This window comes from Aedes albopictus, chromosome 2 (assembly GCF_035046485.1).
Source record: "Aedes albopictus strain Foshan chromosome 2, AalbF5, whole genome shotgun sequence".
Taxonomy (NCBI): Eukaryota; Metazoa; Arthropoda; class Insecta; order Diptera; family Culicidae; genus Aedes; species Aedes albopictus.
The window spans coordinates 495,659,877-495,679,745 of NC_085137.1; the positions used below are offsets into that span (position 1 = coordinate 495,659,877).

The 19,869-nt window shown below is 43.4% G+C and overlaps 2 protein-coding genes across 14 annotated transcripts in view; one reads left to right on the forward strand and one right to left on the reverse strand.

Moving 5' to 3' along the window:
* LOC109408373 (myocyte-specific enhancer factor 2) overlaps window positions 1–19,869 on the reverse strand; it is a 435,257-nt gene that overhangs the window by 148,065 nt on the left and 267,323 nt on the right. The window lies entirely within an intron of this gene.
* Window positions 7,340–12,568, forward strand: LOC134286970 (uncharacterized). Its single transcript, XM_062848686.1, has one exon. It carries the CDS (start codon window positions 7,340–7,342, stop codon window positions 12,566–12,568), a length of 5,229 nt encoding a protein of 1,742 aa, XP_062704670.1.

Below are 19,869 nucleotides of genomic sequence, written 5' to 3' on the forward strand. Positions count from 1 at the left end.
GACTCTGACCTGAGATGGCCAAAATTTGGTCTACGTGGTTTACGAACTGCCCCTCACTCCGTACGGACGGCTGTCTTGGCACGACCTAGAGCAACTGAAGCGATGCTGGACGAAAGTGTGCTCGACATTGTTCCTATGGAGGATGATGGAGCAGTGTCAAAGCAATCATCAACGACGCAGCGGAGAATACCTTTGTGTGGGTCTGGAACGCTTTTTTTTTGAGGAAATAAAATCAGCCTGGAAGAAGCGGAATGGGAGTAAACGAAACTGTTAAGCCGGCCTCTGAATACATGGAAGTTCTACCAGAAATTCAACGCTTCCACAAAGGCTTTGTTTCGCGAGACGAAATGTTCAGGAATAAGCCTATCGTCTGATAAACATGAAGTGATTGAAAGGTGGCAGCAGCACCCCGACGAGCATCTAAAAGACGTGAAGAAACGTATGTACAGGGGATAGACAAAATGATCGGGACAGGCAAAATGTTGCCTTCTCAAAAAATATTCAAATAGCTGTAACTTTTCGAAAAGTGCATCAAATATTCTCAAATTTTTACTGGAAGTGAATCAACTAGTTGTGTATCAGTGGACAAAATTTAAAAAAGATCGGGCTATTCTGCACGAAGTTATAAAGATTCTATAAAAATGTATATTTATCCGATGGCCAACTTTGAGCTGTTATATCTCCGGATTCAATGAACCGAATGCAATGAAATTTTGACCATTTACGACTTATATAATGAGCTCTGAAAAACGTTTGACTCAACTTCAAATTATTCACAAGAGAAAAAGTTATAGCGATTTCATTGATTTTATGATTTTTTAGTAAATTGGTCCATTTTTATATGCATCTCATTACTTTTTCAATGAATTGCCGGCTATGTTTTTACTTTTTTTCAAAACATATTTATATTCAAGACAATTAGAGGGAATATGAATGAACTATAATTAGCATCTTGAATTTTGAAACGATGTTGAAATTTTAGAAAATTTGGTGATTTGTTAAAAAAATAATCTAATCGTTATAATTTTCTTCCGTGTTAAGAATTTTAAGTTAAGTCAAAAGTTTCTCAAAGCTCATTATATAAGTCATGTATGATCAAAATTTCATTGCATTCAGTTCATTGAATCCAGAGATATAACAGCTCAAAGTTGGCTATCGGATAAATATATCTTTTTCTAGAATCTTTATAACTTCGTGCAGAATAGCCCGATCTTTTCCAAATTTTGTCCACTGATACACAACTAGTTGATCCACTTTCAGTAAAAATTTGAGAATATTTGATGCACTTTTCGAAAAGCTACAGCTATTTGAATATTTTTTGAGAAGGGAAAATTTTGCCTGTCCCGATCATTTTGTCTATCCCCTGTAGGTACGAGAGACCAAGGCAATGGGGGAAATAAATACGTCATTAGTAACAATGACAAACTTTCACTTTGAGAGAAGTTAACGATTCCATGTAAGAACTTACGAGCGATCACCATTTTGAATACTGCCTACAAAACGCTATGGCAGTTTAAGCGTTATCTAACACTAAAAGTGAATGAGTTCATGGGAAGTTATCGGGGTCCTGCTCATGACCGTGAGGCGAATCCTCCAGAAATTCCGTGCATAGAATTATCGGTACAGGTTGTGCTTACATATTATGGGTTCCAGAAAACTACAATCCCAAAAGAATCATTCAGCATAAAAGGTATCATGAAGAAAACGCTAATAAGACCGTTGTTGAAGTCATGAACTCCATCATCCACCTTTTTGTTGGAACTCATCAATCTAGTCCACCCACGTTGGACGTCCCATATTGCATTGGATTTTTAGGACCGAATAAGAAACAACACCGAAGAGAATAGATGCGTGCGTCCACATACTCATCAAATGTCCTCGACTTCGTTAGGTAGCCAGCCATCCGTCGTCCATCCGTCATGCATTCAGAAGCGCTAGAAGAGTCATGCCACTGCAGTAGTGCTGCAAGCAGCCAACTAAAACGTATGTGGGACGCAAAGCTGAAACATGCACCACACACAAACAACACACAGTCGCAGCCGCTGTCGTTCGATGCAGTTCTGCGCTGCAGCAAGGATTCGTCAAGTTAATGGCTCGCTGCTGCTATGCATTCCACTTCCACGCCTATATGTTATGTCAAGTTGCGTCGTCGTCGTCGTCACCATCGTTCGTCGTTCTCGGGACGCCAACCACCCAGCGTGTGGTTCCCGCGGATTTACCCCCGTCACACCCAGGGGGTGTAGGCTATCACCGATTACGTGGGGTTTTTCAATGACTAATGGTAATTGAGCCGTGAAAGTATTCAACTGGGTCGTCGTATCCTAGCCGGTCAGCAGGCTGGCTGACTGGCTGTTTGGACAATTATTGATACCGTGAATTGATTCCCAAATTAGCAGCATATTTTTAACACGCGAAGACCGACCCCTTCCTCGCTTCCCAGAATGTTGTTGATCCTTCTCGGACAGCCCAAATGAGTTTATCCGTTTTTTTCGATCAATCTGCCTGCCTGCCTATCGACGGGTGGCGTGCCTCTCGCAATGGCACGCGTATTCAAGTGTATGATTTACCCCAATCTACGTCAAACGGAAATAAATTATATCGAATTAAATCAGGACCAGGCGGGCGGTGGTGCTACATGAGTACCATGACCCTTCGGCAAACAAGCGGACGCTTTTCTGGGAGATTGGCGGCCGAACTGATGGTGGCAGTGAACGACATTGCCGCGAGTGACATTGCATATTATCTGTTGCAGGACTAGTTAGACCATTATCTGGAAACTTGCTCTAAATTTAGTGGTTTAGTGAAAATGTCTGTAAAATTGTTGTTTGTATTCATTACAGGAGAAAGATAAAATATTAAAGTTATTTGCCATTCATTCTGAGTTGAAATCTTTATTCAGGAAATAAACTCTATTCAATTAGAGCAGCAATGTACTAAATGTTCCAAATTACTTGGTAATTGTTTGCTCACAACCAGCCCTGCTATTGGCTATCAGCTGTGAACGTGTGCCTCAGCGTACCCAACTAGTTTCCATCACTTATCTACGTATAAATCATGTTTCGTTCGCTATCGATATCCCGAAAGTCAGCGCCAAGGCTCAATCAATGTGCGTCACGCATCGTGCGGCGTCATCGGAAAAACAACACATGTGCGGCAACAGCAACAACAACAATAGGGAGCAGAGCACCCATGGAAGTCGAAATCCAAGCTGAAATTTAATGCAAAAGGCAACGAAGAAGACCCCTTGGTCATTTGCTGCGAAACCTGGCGCGGGTCGAATTTCAAAACAATACAACATTAGTCTGGGTTTAGACATGGGCATGGGCCTGGAACGTGCCAAAGAGTAAAACCAGATGTAATTAGTGCTCCTCTATGCTCCGGTTCTTACGTTGCGAATGGTAGCAGAAGTTAGCTGGCGGCGGCGTCGGCGGCTGCTGGCTTGTTGATGCCAAAGCAGAACCGAAAACATGTGCACATGTGCGTCTCCTGTAATGAACGCTTTCAGACGTGGGGATAACTGGCAAAGGAAATCTAGAGAATCGCATATACTTTTTTGGACACATACACACCTGAGACATAAGAATAGCTGGTCCCTATTTTGAAGGCGTTCCAACTGAATTCGCTTATTGTTTTGTTAAAAACCACTGTTGTAAACTTTTTTAAACATGTTTTCCTGAACCTAATGATGGACTAATCAATAAATAACCTCATTAGGGTACTTACTACGAATTTTTCAGAAAAATTGTCAACAAAAACTAAAAATGAACATTCATTAAAATCTGTAAATGCAACTGAATGCGCTTATTGTTTTGTTAAAAATCGCTGTTGTAAACTTTTTAAAACATGTTTTTCTGAACCTAATGATGGACTAACCAATAAATAACCTCATTAGGATACTTACTACGAAATTTTCAGAAAAATTGTCAACAAAAACTAACAATGAACATTCATTAAAATCTGTAAATTTCTAAGTAAAAACTTCAATCACCTTTCTACGAAGATTTATGTAGGATTTCCATAGGAAATAGAGCTTGAGCTTGATAGAAATTCATGCGGATATCGGAGTGTTGGTGGGATATGTTTGTGCAGAGGGTTCACACATTGGTGCGTGGATGCCAGGCGTGTTGTTTATTCTTCTGAAGATGTGCTGCACAGTTCGCTGGATTGCATAACTTCTAGGCGTTATCTGATAGATTTATATAGAAAGATACAAAGTAGGAGGAAAAGGGCAGGCTAGGGATTGAACCCAGGACCTTCTGCATACGAATCAGAAATGGTAGTCACTAGACCACCAAGCCCGTCTAGTAGAATTTCTATCGAGAATTTCATATTTTCCGTAGAAATCTCTGACAACTATTTGGGGAATTTCTGCAATACATCTTGGAGGGAATTGTAAAATTGGCGGACAACCGTATAATAATCTTCACATTAATTGATTTATAGGAGTTATCAGGATTATGTTTATGTTTAGTTGATTATTTTTGTTATTAGATAACACATTACGCTATCCGTACATTATAAAAAAATGCTTGGGTACTGCTTTAGCTCCCCGTGTTCACGCTCGCTCTTTGCGACTTTGGCATCCCTTCCTTCTTCTATCTTTCTTCAGGTGCATAACTCACATAAATTATTCTCATCGGTGGCAATGAAGGCGTCCCTGATGGCGCTCTACTAATTTTCTACGCTGCCATCTTTCGAAATATCCGTAGCACGGTTCTTCAGCTCCTCGACGAAGCACATTCTCACCGCAGCATCTTTAATTGGGTGTGTGTGCCGGAGCCAGATTTTCTACGGTATTCTCTTCATGAAGTTCGTCGTCTGCTCCGAAGGTTTATCGAACATTCTTCAATTATATCTCTAAGGAATCCCACATTATTTTTCTCTAGGAAGCTCTTCGTGGGTTTAGTCAAAACTTCTATTAAATGTTTCTCTTTATTTTTTCATTTTGGTTTGAGTAATGTTTCCTCCGGTATGCCGTAAAATTATTCAAATTCTTTGATACTCTTCCAAGGATCCCCTTGTAATGTTTCAAGAAAGTATAAAAAATAAGGAAAATTTTCAAAAATTTCTTCATGGGACGAAAACTTTTCTGTGAATTCTGTACTTAATAAATCTATCTGGAATATATTAGAGGATAACATCATTAATCCTTCCAAGAGTTTCTAAAAAAACTCTTTCAAAGCTCTATTAAGTTAATACTAAAAAAATCGTTTATAACTACTATAAAGTATTTTGTCATCGTCATTTTTTCTAACTGCCTCTAAACACCAGAAAGGTTTAGCTCATTTAACGCAGTCCCCCCAACAACGGGAACAAATAAAACACATTGTCCTTAAAATTCTCAAGCTTTTTTCGTAGAAAATTCTCCATGACAATTCCAAGGAACGCCATCATGAGCTTCTTTAGAAATTTCCCCAGAATTTTGCAGTCAAGATTCCTCTATAAGATCTACAAAAAGTCCTTTGCAAGATTCAGAAATCTGAAAATACCATCTAAAATGTGTTCCGATTTTTACAAAAAAAAATCTCAATTTTTTTTTTGAGAAAAAAATTTCTCAAATCTCACTGGGAATCGAAGCACTTGATAACTTTTCTAGTCTGAATCAAGTTCCGATAAAACAAACATAATTTCAAATAAAAAAAAAAAACAGGGAAGTCTATGATGTGGTTCATACTTTAATATAGGCTTCTGGTATTTTTCTCTAGTTTTATTTCAGCCAAACTTTTATACATTTTGCTGAGTATAGAAGCAATACAACTGTAAACGAGTAAAACAGACGATTACTATCCAGGAAAAAGACTGATAGGTGACATAACGGATTACAACAGAAATTAGGTCAGAATTAGGTGAATTAGGTCAGTCCAGCATCTTCTCGTTAGGGAAAATCCATAAATTACGTTGGCATTTTTTTTTTTTTTACAATTTTTGGCTTTCCCCATCCCTGTTTTTTTATACAATGGCTCGATCCACAATCAAATACACTTTCTCCTTACATGGAGTAATCGACAAAGGGAACCAAGAAAAAAAAATCTGGAATTCGAACTCAAACAAAAAAATTGTCAATAAATCCTTGGCACAATACCAGAAGAACTCACGTGAAAAATTCTTCAAAAATAGGGTTTTCTATCCCCAAAATTTCGGGAGAATTCACGGGAGTTATTCTGGAAGGAATCCTGGGAAGAATCCAGAGAGGAATCTGAAGTGGGATCCCGGAAAAAAAAAACCGGAAGGAATCCCTAAAAGAATCTATTAGATAACACAGAAGTTCCGAGAGAAATCCATGATAGAATCTCGAGAGGAATCCTGGAAAGATTCCCGGAGACATTGATGTGTAGTATTTAAAATACAATTAATTTGAACTTCCATCCTTCCCAACTATTTGTTCAACATGAACCGGTCTAACAACGATTCTCTCGCATCTCCACCGTAGTGCACTATATATATAGCTATAGATATGCAAACCATTGTTTCTACATTGCCATCCGATCTGTTTTTTATTTTGCCATTCAATACAAGTTTATTATACAGTAAACGTGGTTGCAAGTCATTCGCATCGCCAGTCCCGAAAATTCCGATTTTTAGTAATTCCGGTTGTTAGATTGCCCGTTAGTTGATTACCCGCCGGTCGCCAAAGGTGTTTCGCGTGAATAAGTGCACGTTACGAAGGAGTTATCCAATAATCACCGAAGATAAGTGCCTAAAAGTTCTCGTGCTACACACATGTGCGCGGCCCCTCGATTGTGGATGCAGCATTGATATTCTGCTAGTGCCCATTCCGTCGTCGCTGAGTTGCTGCCCGTCGAAGTACCACCGGGTTGATAGGAAGTTTTTGAGAACCCCGCCCGCCCCGATATTCACCTGGTGAGTCGTACGTTGCCCATCATTTGGTGCCGTGACCAGGATACTGGTTTCCCCGTCCCCGACCACACAACGTAACCTTGAACGAGCCGCTGTGAGGCTTTCCCGTCGCATTAATTGTGGAGTAGACTGGTCCAAAGTTTCTACTGTGGAAGTTGCTGTGAGATCCAGTAACTATAAAATTCAAGGCCTCCTGAGATTGGAGGTACCAGGTTAGTACCTTTCCAATCGATTAACCCACCACTTGCGGTACTTCTGGGTCTGTTTTGACCGTTTTAGTGTGCGGATCCCTGGCCTACCGAGTGACGGTTCTGAAGTTCTGTCCGTCCGTCCCATCGCAGATTTTCGATTAAATACAAGGCCTCCTGAGATTGGAGGTACCAGGTGAGTACCATTCCAATCGCATTATTCCTCCGTTTGCGGTACTTCCTGGGTCCTTTCTGACCGTTTTAGCCCTACTGCGTTGGAATAAGCGGGAACGATGCCGGACGAGAAGCGGTTGAAGGCGAAAGAGACGAAACGGAAGAACGTCCTCGAGGCGCTGAAGCGATTGGACGCATTCGTCAAGAACTACGATCCCGATCAACACCAACACGAAGTTCCCCATCGCTTGGAGCGCTTAGAGAAGGTTTGGTGCGCATTCGAAATCGTCCAAGAAGAGTACGAGGAGATGGATGACTCCGAAGAATTCGTCCAGAAGAATTTGGAGCTACGCGGAACTGTGGAGGAGCTCTACTTTCGTGTAAAGGCTGGATTATCGTCGAAGGTACCACCCCCGCCAAACCCCGCTGCCGCTGTTGCCCCCGCTGCCCCTGCTGCTCAACCTACTTTGGCCAATGTGAAGCTGCCGACGATTTCGCTGCCAGAATTCGACGGAGATTTCAACAATTGGCTAACCTTTCACGACACTTTCATGTCGATGATCCACTCGTCGACGGAGATCTCCCAGGTCCAGAAATTCCACTATCTCCGAGCAGCCTTGAAGGGAGAAGCGGCCAGACTGATCCAATCCATCACAATCACAGCGAATAACTACGCCGTCGCTTGGGATACGTTGGTGAACCGCTACTCAAACAAGGCCATTCTCCGCAAGAAGCATATTCGAGCCTTGTTGAAGCACCCCAAGATCCCGAACAACAACGTCGAAGCCCTGCATAAAATCGTTGATGAATTTCAGCGGCATACGAAGGTCCTCGAACAACTAGGCGAACCCGTTGACCAGTTCAGCTCAATCCTCATCGAATTGCTGGAGGACAAGCTGGATGATGCGTCACTCACCGCTTGGGAGGAGTCTATCGCGACGGATGCCCACCCAACGTATGACAAGATGGTCGAGTTTTTGCAAAAGCGCGCCCGCATACTTGAGACCATTCTGATCAATCGCCCACAAAACTTCCCTTCCAAGCCACCTAGCCACCCGTCAGCTCAGAAAAAGCCCAGCCAGCCCAGACTAAGCTCGAACGCCGCCACCGAAGTTTCGTCGAAGTCCTTCCCTATGTGCCCCGCATGCGAGAAGCAGAAGCATTCGATTTTCGATTGCTCCATCTTCAACGGTCTAGATCCACAAGGCAGAATGAAAGTGGTAACGGAGAAGAGGCTTTGCAGTAACTGTTTCCGCAGTGACCATTTTGCTCGCAACTGCCGTTCGAAGTTCAGCTGCAAGCACTGTTCAAGACGCCATCACTCGATGATTCATCCCGGACCTGCTGAGATGGAGAAGTCCGCTCCCGAATCAGTAGCTGGAAATCCTTTGCCAGGTCCATCCAGTGTAGTAACAGCTGTTGCCGCAGTCCCAACACCAGAGGTCGTCTCCACTGTGAAGGCGTCCAACGCCAGCGTTTTATTGACCACGGTGGTGCTCATTGTCGTCGATGTGTATGGCCAGGAGCATCTAGCCCGTGCCCTCTTGGATACAGGATCCCAGCCAAACGCAATCAGCGAGCGGCTGTGCCAGCTGCTCCATCTTCCTCGCAAAATCGTCAACGTTCCGATAGCGGGGGTAGACAGTACGGTTACCAACGCTAAGCACGAAGTCCGAGCTGAAATCCGTTCCAGAGTGTCGAAGTTCTCCGAGCCTTTGGAATTCCTGGTTCTACGAAGAGTCACCAGTGAAACGCCTTCGATCTCGTTCTCCACCTCGCGGTGGAACATTCCCGAAAACCTTCTCCTCGCCGACCCCGATTTCAACACGTGCAGAAAAGTCGACATGATCATCGGGGCTGCCCACTTCTATTCTTTCCTCCGAGATGGTCGATTCCGCCTGGCTGACCAAGGTCCTCTACTGGTTGAGACAGTATTTGGCTGGATAGTTGCCGGCAAGTTCGAGAATTCAGAAGAGTTGGGTAAGCATCCCATGGTAACTTGTCATGTGGCGACAGTTGCCTCCCTCGGTGAACAGCTTGAACGATTTTGGCGCATCGAGGAGCTAAATGGGTCCATCTATTCCGTTGATGAGCAGCAGTGCGAGGACTATTACCGTGAGACAGTCTCCCGTGACTCGACCGGTCGTTACGTTGTCCGAATGCCAAAACACCCCGAACACGATCAAATGATTGGATCGTCCAAGCTGACCGCTACTCGAAGGCTGAAGTGGTTGGAGCAAAGATTGGCGAAGGATGAAAGTATGACGACCCAGTATCACGATTTTCTTCGGGAATACATTGCTCTCGGCCACATGACTCCAGTTCCCGATGATGAAGATTGTAGTTCCAACGTTTTTTATCTCCCGCACCACCCCGTACTGAAGGAATCGAGCAGCACCACGAAGGTGAGAGTGGTATTCGACGGCTCCGCCAAGACAAGTTCCGGATACTCCCTCAACGATTCCCTTCTCGTCGGCCCAGTTGTACAGGATGAACTCCTGAGTCTCATCCTCCGATTTCGAAAGTTTCCGATAGCGCTGGTTGCAGATATCGAGAAAATGTATCGCCAAGTCTCGATGAATTCAGCGGATCGCCCTCTCCAGAGAATTTTGTGGCGTTTCGACAGTTCAGAACCGATCCAGACGTACGAGTTAACAACTGTCACCTACGGTCTTGCGCCGTCCTCCTTCCTCGCCACCAGAACACTTTTGCAGCTCGTTGAGGATGAAGGCTCCCCGTTCCCGAAGGCAAGCACCGCTATCAAGAAAAACGTGTACGTGGACGATCTAATCTCCGGTCACAACAGCATCGAAGAAGCTATCGAACTCCGTGAAGAACTGGATAGTCTGCTGCAAAAAGGTGGTTTCCGTTTCCGAAAGTGGTGCTCCAATTCCCTCCCAGTTCTGGCTGGCCTACCTCCCGAATTACTCGGGATGCAATCGTCTTTAAAGTTCGACCCTGAAGAAAGCATTAAAACGCTCGGAATACGGTGGGAACCTGAGGCAGATATTTTCCGCTTCGACGTCTCCGTCGCATTAAAGAATGAATCGTCGACCAAGCGCACCATCCTCTCTACGATAGCTCAGCTTTACGACCCGCTTGGCCTGATTTCTCCCGTCGTAGTACAGGCCAAAATCCTCATGCAGAGCCTCTGGCTTTTGACGTTGGGCTGGGACGACGAAGTTTCTCCAGACATCCAGCGCAAATGGGCCCGATTTTGTGAACAGCTTCCCCTCCTATCCAACTTTCGCATCGAAAGATTCGCCTTTGCCGCCGGTTTTAAGTCTGCGGAGCTTCATTGTTTTGCGGATTCATCTGAAGTCGCGTATGGGGCTTGTATCTACGTTCGCTCCGTGGCCAGCGATGGGCAAGTGCAAGTGAGTCTTCTGGCCTCAAAGTCCAAAGTGGCTCCACTAAAACCACTGAGCATCCCGCGTCTGGAGCTGTGCGCCGCTCTTCTCGGCTCTCGCCTATATGAGAAAGTTGTTGGATCGCTTGATATGAAGTTTGCTGGAAGTTTTTTTTGGTCTGACTCAACAATCGTTCTACAGTGGATGAAAGCCCCCCCACGGACGTGGAAGACGTTCGTAGCGAATCGGATCGCAGAAATTCAAGCTATTACCGCTGGCTCGAAATGGCAACATGTTGCTGGGAAAGAGAACCCAGCCGATATGATCTCCCGTGGTGTTGCCGTCGAAGAGCTGATCAACAGTGAGCTGTGGAAATCCGGTCCCCAGTGGTTGGGTCAAGAGGAATCAACGTGGCCCTCACAAAGCGCCACAGAGAGCAAATTCAACGTTGAGGAACTGGAGCTGAAAAAGAAAGCTATTCTGACCGCTCAGATTCTTCAATCCAACCCGTTGTTCGAAAGGTTCTCATCGTACCAAACGCTTCTCAACGTAATCGGATTCTGCTTTCGTTTTTGCCACCATGCCCGTTACAAGCAGAAACGGAACTCCAGCTGTGTGCTTTCCGTTGCCGAGCTTCATCGTGCCAGGACAGCCCTGGTTCATCTCGTTCAATCTGAGGCGTTTCCCGATGATCTACAGCGCCTGAAGAAAGGATTCATGGTGTCCAGTAAGTCGCCACTTCGCTTGCTGAACCCATTCCTAGACGCTGATGGACTTATCCGTGTTGGTGGCCGGTTACAGCTAGCTGACGCACCCTACGACGTTAAGCACCAGATCGTGCTCCCTGGATTTCATCCATTTTCCCGTCTCATGCTCAAGTACTACCATCGTAAGCTAGTCCATGGTGGAATTCAGATGACCCTCTCGGTCGTCCGTGATGAGTTCTGGCCACTAAATGGCCGGAAAGCCGTTCGGAGTGCTATTCGGAGTTGTTACGAGTGCAGTAGAGCGAACCCGCAGCCAATTCAACAACCGATCGGCCAATTGCCGATTGCCCGAGTCACCGCAAATGAAGCCTTTGTCTGCACAGGGGTTGATTATTGTGGTCCCGTTTTTTTGAAACCCGTTCATCGCAGAGCTGCTGCCCGCAAATCCTACATCTGCGTTTTTGTATGCCTGAGCACAAAGGCAGTTCATCTCGAGCTCGTCAGTGACTTGAGCACGTCTGCGTTCTTGATGGCTCTCGACCGCTTTGTATGGAGAAGGAACAAACCTCAGCATCTGTACTCCGACAACGGTACAAATTTCGTTGGGGCCAAAAACTCTCTTCACAAGGTGTACCAGATGCTGCAGCCTGGACCCGAAAGCGACCAAATACGCAAGCGCCTCGCCGAAGATAGCATCCAGTGGCATTTGATCCCTCCACGCGCCCCCAATTTTGGTGGATTGTGGGAGGCCGCCGTAAAGGTGGCCAAGATTCATCTGGTTCGTCAACTTGGTTCTTCCTTGCTGTCCTTCGAAGAATTAACGACAGTGTTGGTCAAAATAGAAGGATGTATGAATTCCCGCCCGCTACTGCCGCTTTCTAGTGATCCAAACGACCTTGGAGCTTTAACCCCTGCACATTTCCTCGTGCGGAACATGTTTCGTCCACTCCCCGAAACCGACGTACGAACCATACCGCTGAACCGACTCAACCAATACGAGAAGCTCCAAAAGTACTCGCAGAACTTCTGGCACAGATGGCGAAATGAATATTTGAAGCAGCTGAATCAACAGTACTGCGCTAACCCAAAGCGCTACCAGATCAACGACGGCGACATCGTCATCTTGAAGGATGAATCTCTCGCACCAGCACGCTGGCCGTTGGCCCGCGTCCTCGAGACACACCCTGGTCCGGATGGTGTGACCCGTGTAGCCACCCTTCGCACATCCTCCGGAATCCTGAAGAGAGCCGTATCAAAGATATGTCCCTTGGAATGTGCTACTGAGAACTGAGTATTTAGTTAAGTCTAGGATAGTTTTGTTGCTTTCAAAACCCGAATATGTGAATTTCTCCTACGTTTGTTTGAAAACAGTTTTCAAAGGTGGCCGGTAATGATGTGTAGTATTTAAAATACAATTAATTTGAACTTCCATCCTTCCCAACTATTTGTTCAACATGAACCGGTCTAACAACGATTCTCTCGCATCTCCACCGTAGTGCACTATATATATAGCTATAGATATGCAAACCATTGTTTCTACATTGCCATCCGATCTGTTTTTTATTTTGCCATTCAATACAAGTTTATTATACAGTAAACGTGGTTGCAAGTCATTCGCATCGCCAGTCCCGAAAATTCCGATTTTTAGTAATTCCGGTTGTTAGATTGCCCGTTAGTTGATTACCCGCCGGTCGCCAAAGGTGTTTCGCGTGAATAAGTGCACGTTACGAAGGAGTTATCCAATAATCACCGAAGATAAGTGCCTAAAAGTTCTCGTGCTACACACATGTGCGCGGCCCCTCGATTGTGGATGCAGCATTGATATTCTGCTAGTGCCCATTCCGTCGTCGCTGAGTTGCTGCCCGTCGAAGTACCACCGGGTTGATAGGAAGTTTTTGAGAACCCCGCCCGCCCCGATATTCACCTGGTGAGTCGTACGTTGCCCATCAGACATATCTGAAAGAATCCCGGCAATGATCCCTGGTAAAGACTGGAAGTGATCGCAGAACCTGGAGGATTCTTGGAAGAAATCCCTAAAGTAATCATTGTAGAAATTCCGAAAAAAATAAGTGAAAATATCTCGGGAACCCTTAAGAGAATCTCTGAAAAATTCTTCGGATAAATCTCAAATCTCCAGAGGATCTTCGAGAAGAATCAACGAAGGAATCACGGAAGGAATCCCTGAAGCAATCCCGGCAGATATGTCTGAAAAATCGCAGAAAGAATCTAGGAAGAATGCCTGTAGAGCAACGTTGCTCCGAGGAGGAGTCCCTGAAGGAATTCCGGAAGCAATCACAGCAGAAATCGCTGAAATAATTCTAGAAGTATTCCTAAAAGAGTGTCTGAAAAAATCTTAGGAATCCCTTAAAGATTGCCAGGTAAACAACCTTTAAAGAAATTCCAAAATAAATCTCGGGAGGATCTATCAATAAAAGGATTCTGGAGGGGACAAGGGAAGTATCCCGAAAAAAAAATCCCAGAAGGAACTGTGGAAGAAATTTCAGAAGAATTTCTTAAAGGAATTCCGGGAGGACTCCCGGGAGAAATCTCTAAAGGAACCCTATGATAAATCAATGCAGCAATTCCAAAAGCAATCCGTGAAGAAATATAGGCGGAAATCCCTAAGGGAAACCATGAAAAATCTTAGAGGAATAGCTGAAGTTATCTCTGAAAGAAGTCTGGATAAATCAAAGAAGGAATCTCGGAAGGACTATCTCAATAAGAATCACGGAAGACATCATGGAAAGAATCCGAAAAAAAACTCAGGATAAGTCTCTAAAAAAATCACGAGAGACATCATTGAATGAAATAATCCTGGGAGAAAAGGAATCTCTGGAATAAGTATTGGCGGAACCCAAAGCCAAATTAAAAAAAAAAAACCTGGGAGAAATCAATGAAGGAATTCCGTATGGATTTTGTGGTATAATTTTGGAGGAACTCTTGAAAGAATCTTGGAAGAAATCTTGGGGAAAATCCCAGCAAAAGACCGTAACAAAAAATCCTGAAAGGAATGAATGAATTCTTCCAAAAACTCCTCCAGGAATCAATCTAAGATTTCCTCTGGAAACTGTTTAGAGGTTTCCTTAGGAATTCTTCTCGAGATTGCTTTCAAGCTTTCTCCTGGGGTTATTCAGGAACTCCTCCAGGGATTCCTTCAGGATTTCCTCTGGATTTTCAGCGATTTTTTTAGTACTTCCTCCTGGGATTTCTTCAGAAACTCCTCCTAGAATTCTCTCAGAAATTGATCCTTGGAATTCTTCAGGAATTCTTCCTGGGATTTCTCCAAGAATTACTCAAGGGATTCCTCCTGGATTCCTCTGAGAATTCCTACATGGATTCCTCTAAAAATACTTACAGGGATTCGTCCGGGAATTCGTCTAGCAATTTATTTAGAGATTCCTTTAGGAATTCCTCTTGAAAGTGCTCCAGTAGTTCTTCAAGAAAATCCTGCAGGAATTCCTCCAAGGATTTCTCTAAGGATTCCTCCAGGGATTCCCCATGGAATATATACAGGGATTCCTCCAGGAATTCCTCTAGAAATTTCTCAAGAAATTTCCCTAGAAATTCCTCCAGGAATTCCTACAAACATGTCTCCAGGAATTTCTCCAGGGGTTCCTCCAGACATTTCTTCAGGAATTCGTCTTGGGATTGCTCTAGGCATTCCTCCAGGAATTACTTTAGGAATACTTCCACAATACTTACGGACATTTCTCCAAAATATCCTCTAGGGATTCCTTTAGAAATTTCCCCAGGAATTCCGCCTGGAGTTTATCCAGGGATTATTCCAAGAATTTCATCAGCGAATTCAACCAAGAGTTTTTCCAGGGATTACCCCAGGTATTTCTTCAAGAATTTCTTCAGGAATTCTTCCAGGAATTGATCCAGGAATCCCTTCGGATATTCCTCTAGAAATTTCTCCAGAAAATCCAGAAATTCCTCAGAAATTATTGTAGGATTTCCTCTAGGATTTTTTCCGGGGATTCCTCCGGGATTTCTTCTAGGGTTTCGTCCAGCAATTCCTCTGGGAATTCCTCTAGGAATTTCTCTAGGAATTTCTTCTGAAATTTTTCCAGGAATTCCTCTTAGGATTCTTCCAGAGATTCCTCCAGAAATTTCTCCGACGATTCCTCTACAAATTCCTAAAAGGAATCATGGACGAAATCAATGGAAGAACCTCATGAATAATTGCTGAAGAATCCCGGAGGGAATTCTACATGGAATACATCCCGGGAGAAATCCCTGAAATGATCTTGGAAAGTTAGGGATTTTTGGAAGGAATCCTTGGATGAAGAATTCATTGGATGCAGAATACTTGTAGGGATCCCAGTGAGAATCCTGAGTGGAGTACCAAGTAGAATCCCAGCAAAATTCCTAGCAAGAATCTCGAGTCTCACGAGGAATTGATTCTATGTGTAACCTAAATTGTTCCGATCAGCCACGAAGTACTAACTCCGAATTACTGTTCACGCTCATATTTAGGGTTCGAGTGCAAATGATCAAGCGTTTGTAATGTTCGATATTGTTACGTGTCGTGGTAGTTTTCCTTTCGTAATTTCTGGTTAAATTATCTTTCCAAATGAAATAAACATGGTTGTCAACGTTTGAATATCGTAGTATCGACAACGTAAGCCTGCTCAGGAATTACAACTACACGTAGACCTTGTGCCCTTCACCATCTGAGACTCTCCTCTTCTTGTCTACTCGCAAAAAACGATTTCTATCACTCCTAGGCTGGGACGAACGGTGATGATGAAATTCGTCCCGCTAGAGCTAGACTGACGTGCTCGAAAACCCGCTTAGCGCGCACATAAGCCACAGATAAATCGTTGATCTTGTCGTGTGTAAGCTCTGCCCAGAGAAAACCAACACCACCACCATCATCGAACGCCCAGTCAAAACCGAGATTTGTCGCCTTGCCAAGATCCAAACGCCCAGTTACTACAAAGGCACATATGCAAATTTCCAACAACTATGGCACGAAGTTTGTGTGTGCGCAGCGCGAGACGCTTTCCAATGTGTGTGCCATTGCCTTCGGCCTAATTGACATCAGTCTAGGCGGCGAGTTTTCCCCGAGACATCCCTCCTCATCAATCACCTACCGCGTGGCGTTTGTTGTAAGTAACATCTTGTGGGAGAAGCGGCAGCAGCATCCAAGAGAGGTGAAGAAGGCACTTCGCTTCGGGAAAAGTGGAAGTGAAAAATCATTAACTCCAAGTTAATCCCTCGTTCGCTGCTACTGTAAGGGGGAAGTTGTCCGTGAAGGTACACATGGGATATTTTCGACGGTTTTCCTCAAAGTTTCACAAGGATCAAAACAGTGACTCAGATTCTCGAAACGAAATGTGAACATTATTATAACGTTTTATCTGATTTTATAGTTTGTTATTACACCCAATCCCCGGGTTATTGGTCTGTGAGTGTATTTCAAAACCTTATAAATGTGAATAATTAAGTGCAGCTCTAGAGCTGTACAAATGTTTTTATTGGTGGCTTATAGTCAAATGTCCTTATCGAGCTTTTCTGAGCATTTTCTGATAGGATGATTACAATGATCATTAAAGACTTCAAAATTGCTGTAAGGGATGCATGTTAGGGGAACCCAACTGTACACTAGGATGACCACAAGGATATTAGAAAGTTCCAGATCAGATTAGCTAGTCTTGACATACCTAGGTGTCATAGAATACCCAATTAGGTTTCTGGACGGGGTGCATTTCGAATCGCTTTCCTCCGCGTTACGCTGGAAGTTCATTAACTCGTGCTGCGACCACGTGTGCCACTCGAGAACGTATGTTTTCGTTATCTTACACCGTGGTCCCGAAGCAAAAACAAGACGGGCGATCTTCTTCAAAAGAAAGGTACCCGCTTAGGCATCTGGCTCTACGTTTTGAAGAAGAAAGTAAGTGGCTCTAGTTTTTCCCCCTTTTGTCGTCGTCGTCGTCGTCGTCCGTCGAGTTAGGCTAAGTGTGACGCGCAGCGTGCTCCCTTCAGCTAAAAGTCATTGCTCATCTCATCATCGCCGAAGCTCGACTTGACAGACAGTCAGTGCAGTGGGAGGAAGATGATGATCGACGAAGGGACGGTAACGGCAGACACGTGCGGCCGTTCTGGTTTCCGGTGTCGTCGACGACATCATCTGGCTGGATGAACGTCGTTTGTTCGGGCTCTTCGGTTGGATTAGGGGAACTCCGGCGAGAACCGTCCGTATACGGTTCTTGTGTGTGATGGCCCGTGACTAGATGAGATGTAGATGAAAAGCTGTCACAACCTCTTCGGTAAAGAAAACTCTTGGTTGAGTTGAATAAAAAACGACGTTATTAGTTTTATTTTTACCTTTCGTGGATTTTTTAAGGTGTGACATCGAATCAACAAAGGTTAGTTGCAGCTACTTAATGATCTTCTCTGATACACGGTACGTTTCACTTGCGTATAGCAGCATATTAACTTTAAACTTTGATCGATGTTCGTCAATGCGAATCCCAAATTCCAAGAGAAATTCCAGGCGGAATTACAGATTGAAGTCACGAATAGTTTTCAGGTGAAGTTACTAGAGATTTTTTTGGGTAGACTCTAACAGAATTTCAAGTCGAACCCTTAATCCTTTGGAGCCGGAGGGGTCATATATGACTCCATCATAGAAACGGCTGTATGAATTCACCCATTCGAGAAAACAGAATAAGTTGTTGCAAATTGAATCCTCCATAAGGGAAAAATGAGAATATTTGTATTTGGGACTTCATTGATAACCTAGAACATCCTGAACATCATGAAATTTGGAAAAACGAAATAATTGACATACCAGTTGTTCAAAAGCTGAACTTGGATGTGGGTTACGTTTATATGTATTCATTTAGCCTTCGTCAAGAATATCTAAAGGTGTTTTATGTTCTGGGATGTTGTAGGTGTTCCAAACTGACCTGTAATGAAGTCCTTTGAATCTACAAGAATAATTTTATTTATTTTCGGCACAAGTTTTGCATTACCAACTGGGATCCGTGAAGCTCTTGACATCTATAATGTTATTATAAACACTACAGCGATATTCCAGGTCAGCCAAACTTCCTTGGAATTCAGGACTTCCGGTCTACACTCGTAACACTCGTAATATCTACTATACTGAGTAACGTTGCATATTTATCAATGGTTGCTGGACAAATCTGAAGTCTACTTTTTTTTTATAAATTTTTGGGGCAATCAGGGTCGCCTAAACTGTTCTATAATGAAGTCCTTCAAATCTACAAGAATAATTTTATGTATTTTTGCCATAAATAATAGTATTGCATCATCTGCTGCGATCCGCGGAGCTCTTGAATTCTCAAATTGTTTTTATTGACACAACTGAATTATTCAAGGACAGCCAAACTACCTTGGAGTTCAGGACAGCATAGCAGCATCATGTGCTGAGATCCGTGAAGCTCTGAAATCTCAAATGGCATTTAGAGACGCTTTGGGAATGTTCCAGGTCAGCCAAACTATCTTTGTGTTCAGAACATCAGGTCTACACTCATAACATCACCTACATCTCCGGAGACCATAGCTTCAGATCTACACTTGTGATAATACATAATAGCTTTTGCCACTACGTTAAGTAGTGTTACATAATCCACTGTACTTACCAAAGTAGTTAGAGGAACAATTAGCGTTGTTGTGTAGTTTTGGAATATTATGGGTTTCTTGCTGTTATGAAGCTTAGTTGATAAAAACAACCACTGTAACAATCAGAAGACTTACTGGACATGATAGATTACAAATCTTAGCTTTGTATAATGAAAGAAGTTATCGTAAGACCCGTAGACTTAAGGATCTAAACTCAAAAACAGTTTGGGCGGCCTAGGATATCCCGACTGATATGGTATTGTCTATTAACCTTTCAGAAGATTTACTGGGCATGAAAAATTACAAAGCGTAGCTTTGTATAATGAAAGAAGTTACCGTTACACCCGTAGACCTTAGGATCTAAACTCAAGAACACTTTGAATGACCTAAGATATCCCGACTGATTTGATACTGTCTATTGACATTTCAGAAGACTTACTGGACATGAAAGATAACAAATCGTAGCTTTGTATAATGAAAGAAGATACCGTTACACCCGTAGACTTTAGGATCCAAACTCAAGAACAGTTTGGATGACCTAAAATATCCCGACTGATCTGATACTGGACATGATAGATTACAAATCGTAGCTTTGTATAATGAAAGAAGTTATCGTAAGACCCGTAGACTTAAGGATCTAAACTCAAAAACAGTTTGGATGGCCTAGGATATCCCGACTGATTTGATACTGTCTATAAACCTTTCAGAAGACTTACTGGACATGAAAGATTACAAATCGTAGCTTTGTATAATGAAAGAAGTTACAGTTACACGTAGACTTTAGGATCTAAACTCAAGAACAGTTTTTGGATGACCTAGCAAATCCCGACTGATCTGATAATGTCTATTGAACTTTCAGAAGACTTACTGGACATGATAGATTACAAATTGTAGCTTTGTACCGTCTACCCCAGTTGGTTCGAACGACAGCTCATGCAAATGCAAGATTTAATGATAATGTTTTAATTTGAACTTTTGGTAACCCTGTGAGCATCG